The sequence below is a fragment of the Montipora capricornis genome, chromosome 2 (assembly GCF_036669925.1).
Source record: "Montipora capricornis isolate CH-2021 chromosome 2, ASM3666992v2, whole genome shotgun sequence".
Classification (NCBI taxonomy): Eukaryota; Metazoa; Cnidaria; class Anthozoa; order Scleractinia; family Acroporidae; genus Montipora; species Montipora capricornis.
Window position 1 is genome coordinate 2,225,403 of NC_090884.1, and position 8,903 is coordinate 2,234,305.

General features: G+C 36.9%; 1 protein-coding gene across 2 annotated transcripts in view; it reads left to right on the plus strand.

Annotated features, from left to right (window-relative positions):
• LOC138038417 (protein unc-13 homolog B-like) overlaps nt 1-8,903 on the plus strand; it is a 61,125-nt gene that overhangs the window by 42,738 nt on the left and 9,484 nt on the right. For both annotated transcript variants that reach the window (XM_068884275.1, XM_068884276.1), the window contains 4 exons: nt 982-1,089; nt 1,793-1,847; nt 4,016-4,084; nt 4,411-4,500. In XM_068884275.1, coding sequence (XP_068740376.1) covers nt 982-1,089; nt 1,793-1,847; nt 4,016-4,084; nt 4,411-4,500 — 322 coding nt within the window. The remainder of the gene's footprint in view (nt 1-981; nt 1,090-1,792; nt 1,848-4,015; nt 4,085-4,410; nt 4,501-8,903) is intronic.

The window sequence follows — 8,903 nt, forward strand, 5'->3', positions numbered from 1 at the left end:
GCCAAGTATTTTCATGCAACAAAATCTTAAGATCACAATTTGAGAAGAACTTGCAGTTTAGACAACACGAGAAAAGGACACTAGTTGTCAATTAAAAAAAAAAGAATAGTGCTTTTAGAGACCTTTAGAACACTAAACGACTTTCGTTGGGAGTTTTTTACCGTTCGCTTTCGCTTGAAGTCTGAAGTCTGTACTCAGTCGGAAGGTTCATGCGTTGTATGTTTATCATTTCAGGTGTCAACTTTTAGCTTTTGTTTTTACGTATCATTAAATGCGTGACTTTTTCACTTTGTTTGCGTTAACAAAAAGAGTTCGCATGCCAATTGTGTAAGGATAATTGTTCTCAAATTCATCACATCCTTTTGATAACTCTCAATTTTTTGGTGCGTCTTATAACCGAGTATTTTGGCGTAATTTTCAATTTGAGAACTTAGCTTGATTAAATTGCTAAGTTTGGGGTGTGTCTTATAACCAAGTGCGCCTTATAACCGAATAACTACGGTATATCATTCTTTCATAATTTCAAGGTATTGAAGGTTTCATCATCACCTAGGAGTAACTTTGTATTGAGAGTGAATTGAGAACTAGTTGCTGCTACTACGTGAGATTAAAGAAAAGGGGCTCCCACAAGAATCATGATTAACTTTCAGTTGACTCTCCGTAAACAGATGAAAGAAGACAAAATTAATGTCTGTTGACAGTTTGCTGAGATAGAACTGAAAGAAGAAAATCTGGGCTAAGATTGCCATCTGAAGGTTGCAAATGTTATCCCCAGTGTTAACTCTTTTGTGGAAAGCTTTTGCCTTTGCTACCAAAGTATTTCTTTCCCTTCCTTTAGTTTGTTGAAAAAAAAAACAAAATCTACAATCAAATCCTTCATTTGATCATGATTTTTACACAATTACTGTAACTTATTTATTCAGCTGTGATTTCTCTTATAGTCAAAATTAAAAGTATTTATTTTGGTTTCTATTTTAACAGGATTAAAAGCAGTGCTAATTTTAACCCTGCTTTGCCAAGCAGCAAAACAGCAATCCAACAAGAATCAGAAGTAATGCTCCAACCACTACTGGGTATTTTGGAGGGAAGGTCAGCGAATACTTAGTTCTTTACCTTACCCTCTTTGAGTTGAGGCACTCCCTGTGCAGAGGTTCCTTGAGGAAACTAATAAATTTAAATGATAACCATGATGACCAATAATGAAATTGAATGAAAGCACTCCGTGATAAATTTGAATCTTGCGTGTAATACTTTTGAGGGGTACTGTTTTTTAAGATGTTGACTGAAGTTTCAACAACCTGAGAGGAGGAAGTCATCTTTAATAGTTCCTGTCACATATAGGGTGAAGGTACACCTTATTTAATGTCGGAAATTCCTTTACTCTCTAGAGAGTATTCTCCCAAGAAGCCGACAGTGCGCTCATTTTACCCCCCTCTTTCCATCAGTGCTCGGTTTTAAGGGTATTTAAAGCTACAGTGTACTTAGGCTTCGCTGAAAGGAAAGAAGTCGAAACAAGGATGTGAGATCCGGGGATCGAACTCGGGACCTTTAAAATATGCACCAAGGCCGCGCACTAACCGACTATGCCACCCTTGCTCCTATTATGTGCTCTTTGAAAGACCTTACACTGTATGTGTGCTTTTACTACAGTGCAAGAAAACAGAGGAGTGCATGAGAATTGCCAACAAGGATTAGTTCTAGTGCTGAGGAGCATTGATTTTTAATATTATTGAGTGCTACAGTGACTATTAATCAACCAGAGAAAATTATGTCAGTTTCTTTTTATTTACAGCTTGGAACTTTTTTACAAAGCTTGCGAAAAAACTGTGCTGAAAAGACTTCTTAAGGTAAGCTTTCTTAGCTGCATATTCCTTAAGCAAATAATTAACAATCATAGAATTGAATTATTCACTGAAGTGGAGGTAGCTAGGGGTGGATATTTACTGATCTGCGAAGTAGCCACCAACACTGAGGTGAATGGTTGTTTTAGTACATGTATATACTGGTATGTTGTACAGTCAAACCTGTATATAAAAGCCACCCTCAGGACTTAAGGAACTGGCTGCTTCATACAGGAACACTAAAAATACTCACTGGGAGAGGTGTAATACCAATAATTATTTTTATGGGGTATCATACAAAAACACTTCATGCAAGGAAACAATAGGACAATGAACACTCTATCAAGTGATTAATACTTTAAAGTTGCAACCTTGTAACTTAACCCATTGACTCCCGGGGATTCCCCATTGACGAGTAAAATCGTCTGGCATTAGACAGAGTGAAATACTAAGTCTGGCTGGTTTACGCCGGTTTGGGTGTGAAGAGAATAATATACATAACATTGTGTAAAAGTACTGTGCAATAATAATCATTGTCCTCTACTCTTCTACGGTATACAGCACTGTATTTTTACGACTTACAGTTCACAACAAAATATCTCATGCCATCATTTCATTGTTGTTGCCACATCATACTTGGCCTCCATTAATATTGTTTACAAAACTAAGTGCAAAAAACAATCATCCTCAGTTAACATTCTTAAATGCCGTTGTCAGTTTTTGCTGACCCCCTGTACGTACAAACCTATCAACATTGTTTACATTTGTCTTTGTCAGTAAATTTCTCTTTATAGTGATGATGAATTGCATTTTAAATACAATAAAATACCACATAAAATAACTTCTGGCTTAGTTTCCATTCAAGGGTGGCCACTTAATACAGGTAAAAACAAAGAAAGACAAACACAGGACTGCTACAGGGTGGCCACTGCCGCTTAATAGAGGCGGTCACATAATGAGGCTAATAAACATAGCATTTGGGCGAAAATTGGGACTTTGAAAACTTGCCACTTAATAGAGGGTGGCACCTTAATATAGGGCCTTTATATACAGGTTTGACTGTAGTTCAATTTTTCATGCAACAAGTTTGTAACGTTGAGACCTGATTGGGTGAACGTGTATTAAAACTTGTGTATTTTTTTTTCAGAAAAATTAAATAAATAAAATTGCAACACTTTTTTTTACATGCATAAGGATAATCAAGATGATATTTTTTGGCCAGCCAAGAATGTTGAGAGTCTGCTTAGAGTCGACATGAATATTGCGTACAAAGGGTTCTGTTAGCACAATTGTTTATTTCTTTGAGAGATAAATAACTTTCTTGAATTCTTTTCAAGTTTATGCATTATTCCAAAGTTCATCTTTCTTGACTCTCGATCCTTGGTTCTTGCGTCTTGAAACTTGAATGTCTCAACCTTCGTGATGCGAGAATCGAGTTTCGAGGATCGAGTAGAGACTGTCAACTTAACTGTACTCCATAAAGAGTTCACTTAATTACAGAAAGATGTCCCAACTATGTTGAAATGGGTGGTGTTATCAAAAAAAAAATTAAACCAGTTTGAAAAAAATGGACTACTTGTGTGAACTACGACATAATTATACTAAAACAGTGAGATAATGTTGCGCAAAAAGATGATTTTAACTCATTTATTTCTGCAGCGAATACAGTATTTTCGGGAACAAATCCTGCACAAGTTTGAGTAGCCAATCAGGGTGTGACTTCAACACTATCCACTGTTTTTGAATAATTGTTATTGTTATACTAATATTGTTATTATTCTAATTAACATTACTATTTTGCTAACAAATTTAAAGCAGTTCACCATTGTAAACCCACCAAACCAGAAGCATGCTGTAACAATATTTATTGATGCATGCATCAAAGAGCAGCTTTTAAAACTGAAATATGGAAAGAAGGACACAAAATCTATTGACTGACATCTGGTTTGAAGCTGTAACACAGAAGCTGTTGGAAAGTGGTTTTGTGGTTATAACTGGGATGGCTACATTTTACACAGTGACAGATGACAACAAGAATAATAATCAATCCTATATACAAAAAGCACCTTATGAAAAATTATTTACCTAGTAAAAGTGATGTCATTTGTAACTACTGCATGTTTTCATACTGTGCTTTGTAATTCCTCTTGATTAACTGTGTGTATGCTTCCCAGGAACTGTGGAAGTTGAACTTGCAGAATATTGAAAAGATAGTAGTCCTACCTCCTCTGATAGATGTCAAGGTAAGGTAGATGTTTTGCCATTAATTATGGAATCCCAGTGAATGGTTCGGGTGGGAGTTTAACAACATGTATCTTTCCTGCCTCTCCTTTAACCCTTTCACCCCCGTGGGGTTCCCCATTGACGAGTAAAATTGTCTGGCGTTAGACAGAGTAAAATCTATAAGTGGCACTCTTGGGAGTGAAAGGGTTAAGCGATCAAGATAAAAAGGAAACATTTTTCTTGACCTACTGGCTGTCTGCTTTTGTAGTCATTAACCCACCATAAAAATAATTTATGGTTAGTTGGACTTGTTGTGATGCGGCTGACTTTCTTTCTTCTTATTCAGGAGATGGGAGGAATAACCAGCCAATTTGATTCCAGAGACATGAGTTTGAAGCAGTGTGCTGTGTTAGAAACTGCTCTTGTGAGAATAAAGGTAATTTGCAGAAACGTCCAGTTCTAATTAGTAAGGATGAATCAAGGAAGAAAAGTTAGCCCTGTGGTAAAAGTGTTTCCCTTTCACAAATGTTTCCAGGATTGTTATTACAGGAACTGGACTCAAAGTAAAAAGTGGGTTAAGGTTGTTTTGTGCACTTCTTATGACATTTTCCTCCTTGTACCCTGGGACCCTTTAATTTCAGGTCCAAAAAGCCATTGTGGAAACTGCTGTCCACTAAAAGCTAATCTTTTAGTATGCTTTTAATTAAGATACCTAAAAGGAAACTAATAATATTGTGAAATTTGTGAACTTAAAACCTTTCCCTTCTTAAGGGCCCACCTTCGCCCGAAAGTCATGTGGCCGTTTGTTTTTGTTTTTCAAATGATGACTTGTCGAAATACGTGATGTGATTGACTAAAGGCACTCAGGCGAATCAAGCGGGAAACAACATTTCAGATATTTAGGTAATTTTGTGTTACACGAAATTCAGTCACGGTGGGCAATGACTTTTGGGCGAATGTGGGCTTATAAGATAGAGGGAATTTTGACACCTGAAAGTTTTGGGACTTTAGAGAAACAGGCCCCTTGTTTTCCAGTTACCAAACCCTTTGTTTCTTGCTTATTACTCATAAGGCACCACACTGTCCCCTTTAAATAATTTTGATAGTTACTTTTTTTCATTTCATTTTCCAACCACTGAACCTCAAACAAAAAAAGGTCCAGGTTTTGGACTTTTTCAATGCTGCCAATGCATTGTTTACCCTGGTAATCACATAATTAGCACATTAGGCTTATTGAGCAACAACAAGTGTTTACCAAATCAAAGGAGACATCAAATCAATAAAGTACTTGACATTAAATGCTGTTGTTTGAAGAAAATGGAAAACTAGAATTTTTTTTAGAAAATTACTTTTTGAAGCAGATTAAAGAACCAACACAATGCAGTCCACCTTGGAAGTCCACAAATTGTGAAGGGTGACCACCCTCACCACCTGCCACTACTAACCCTGGTTTCCCCTCATAATTATTATCAATAGTGAATATATCTTTCAATAATTTAAACTTAAGGCTATGTATCCACTGATTATTGCTATATTCTACATTCTCTATTCCACTGATCAAGCTTAACCATTCTATTTAAAGAGACTACTTTCATGCCTCTGGCAGTGGATCTGAAGAAGGACTTTCTTGGACAAGTGTTTTCGCAACTACAGTCCCTCAATTCTGCCCTGTCACTTTTACACACAAAACAACAGAATCACTCATCAAAGAATTTGTAAGAGCCAAACTTCACTAGGGTTGCTTAAACTGATTGCTCGCGGTTAGAAGAAATTATGCAAACAACCTTGTAAACATGAATTTGTTTGTTTAAGTTTTCCTCCACATCGAATGAAATGTTTAATTTGTGATAAAAGGGCAACAATTTAATTTAAACATTGAGCAGAGCTTGAATTTTGAATGTGGGCAGCATTGTTAAAAGTGATTTACAAAAAATTCGCTATAATGGGAGAAGGAGACTCTTTCCTTTGGCTGAAGGCTCAACATATTTTACTCTTTTTAACATGTAATTGCCTCACAGCCTTCAATCATGTTATTTTTTTTAGGCAAGGACTTTTTTGTGAAGATGTAACTACATAACTATGTCTTTTGTCTACTTTCCAGAGAATCCAGGGGTTGATAACCCAGTAGGGGAGGTGTCAGTACAGGTTGACCTTTTCACCGCATCCTGGTTAGAAAAAAAAAAAAAAAAAGCGTGAGAGCACAAGGTTACTGTCCAAAGGTATGACACAAGCTGATAATCTAGTGATGTTTTGTGTATGGACTGGTTCTTTTGTCCAAGATATTTTACTGCAGGTTGTTTCCGAACCTCATTATATGCCAACTGCTCCAGGATTATCCGGGAGTGTCCTGGTTACTGAACCAAATCTCCTGGATGAAAGTGACTTTGGACCTTCTCTCTTCTGTAAGCTTAAATATTTTAGTCACAAATTTCTGGCTTCTGGCTTTCTTGCACACAGAAAGGAGCAGTTAACTTTACAAACCCCTTGGATGCAGGCAGGATAAGAAATTTTATTGGTTCATAAGATGCCTCCCTGCAGCCCACTTTTTAGCTGGGGTACAATTTTCAACACGCTAACCCAAGTCAATTGTTTTTTGTTGAAGTGGGGGGGGGGGGGGGGCAGGGGGAGAGGAAAGAGAAGTTAATTCAGGGGGTGTCAAGTTTTGGGGTGGTCCAATTCCTCGGGGTTGGTTAGGTAGATGATAGGCAGGGTGTATGCAAAGAAAAAGATTTAAGATCTCCAGGAGTTGACCTTATCTGAAACCAGTCTTTCTAAAGGTGGTAAATTTCTATCTATCAATATTAAAAACTGCAACTTGGGCTTTTGTGTATCAAATATCTTGCATGCTATTTTCTGGAATGATTTTATTAATTTATTTTTCTTTTTCAGTTGTTGCTGCAAGAGATTTGAATATGGCAGTCATCATGGTAAGATTACTGTTAAACAATTTTCGATTTCTGAGTTTTGATGAATGTATGTTTTTTCACCGCCTACAGTTGTAAAAATTACCCCAGTTATTCACTGCCGCTTACCTGTGAATTCAGGAATGAGTTCGTCCTTTTGTGGAAGTTAACATTGTTGGACCAAATCTCAATGACAAGACGCGTAAATATGCCACAAAATCAAAGAACAACAATGGTCTCCTACTATAATGATGAAACAGGTTTTGCTTGGAAGTTTCAACTTACAAAAGTTTAGCTTTTTGTGACCAGAAACAATGACCTATAAACTATAATTTATATCCAGCTACCTGTATTTACATACTTTTAGAATGACTGTAAAACTCACTCCATCTTTTGATTTAAAAAAAACCTCATTCCCAGGGTCTCTCAGGAAATTTGTTCAGGATTTCATCTTGAACATTCAAAATATGAAATGGTAAATTAGATGTAATAACAGTCAACTCTCTCATAAGTGTGACACCATCGCGGATTGGGAAAAGTGACTGTCAGTAGAGAAGTCTGCTTACGAAGAATCAGAGTGAATAGAGTGAGAAGTATTCCCATAACGTGACGCTACAAAGACATGTTGGACTCTTGTTCATATCGAATGAACGGACAGCTTGCTTTCCTGGGGACAAATGTAGATTTGACCAAAAACGAACCAACTGTTCTGCTGCTCTATCCAAAGGTCATACCAGTAGTTTTGCTTTTGAATTGCAATATAAAGACATTTCTTTGCCAAGAGTCAATTATAATGTGTGGGTGTCCTCAAAAATTTTTTTTTTTCCAATTTTTGAGAGAGAGTGGCTGTCTATGGGATTGTGTAAATACAGAGTTTGACCGGCAGATAAAATGGGGAATTGAAAAATGGTGTTTTTATGTAGAGTTGCTTGCTTACTACAGTGTTCATTAGGTGGAGAGTTCAATTTAATGATTACAAGGCTTATTTCCTACTTTGCAACTGGTCCTCTTGCCAGTACTATTGGCAATGAAGATGTTCTGGGTAATTATGAGATTCACCTTTGTGTAAAGGAGTACTGCTTTGCTCGCACAGACAACCTTGTGGGAATGACGGTGCATGCACTTGAAGAACATATGACAAGAGATGGGATCTTGTGCGGGCTTCCTATTGCTCTTGGTCGCTTCATTCAAATGAACTCTAAAGGCTGGGACAATTTTGAAAAGTCTCTCACCAAAGGATACAATGACCAAGTTGACATAGAGAGGTTTGTGTTTCTCAAAAACAACCAACGGCCTGAGGACTGTCTGAGGAAGTAGTGTACTCAAAACTCCAGACTTAATCATAATTTATAGTTGCCTCATGTTTTAACTTAGGTTGTTTCCTGCACCATACAATGTTTCCCCTTTTGAGGAGCTAGTGCCATTAAGAGGTTTTGTCATGCTTTTTACTATCACTCTGAAGGCTAAAAGGCGATTTTGTATTGATATTAACTCAAAAGTTATGCTGGTCCACATTGTTAACACCTGAGGCAAAACACTTGGAGTGGGTAGATTCAGATTTGAAAAAATGCCCAACTTTATCAGCTTTTGTGTTTTCAACTCATTGTTACATTTTGATTAAAGGACATTTGAATTTTTGTTACCCTTTGGGTTGTCAGGGATGCTATGGGTGTGAACTAAAGTATTATTAGCGTAGAAGTACACCCAATTGACACTCAATGAGACAACAAGCAGTTAAAAATTACCATGACCACGCGCCTTTAATGTTAGGCACCAATCTGACGTCAATTGTATAGGCATGTGAATGAACTTGCTTGGGCATTTTGTGATTTATGGTTCACTCAAAATGACAAGTAGGCAATTGAAAACTTCAAAACATCAGGAGTGTCCATAAAAATTAATCATGAAAATGCACAAGCAAGTTTATACAATTTTT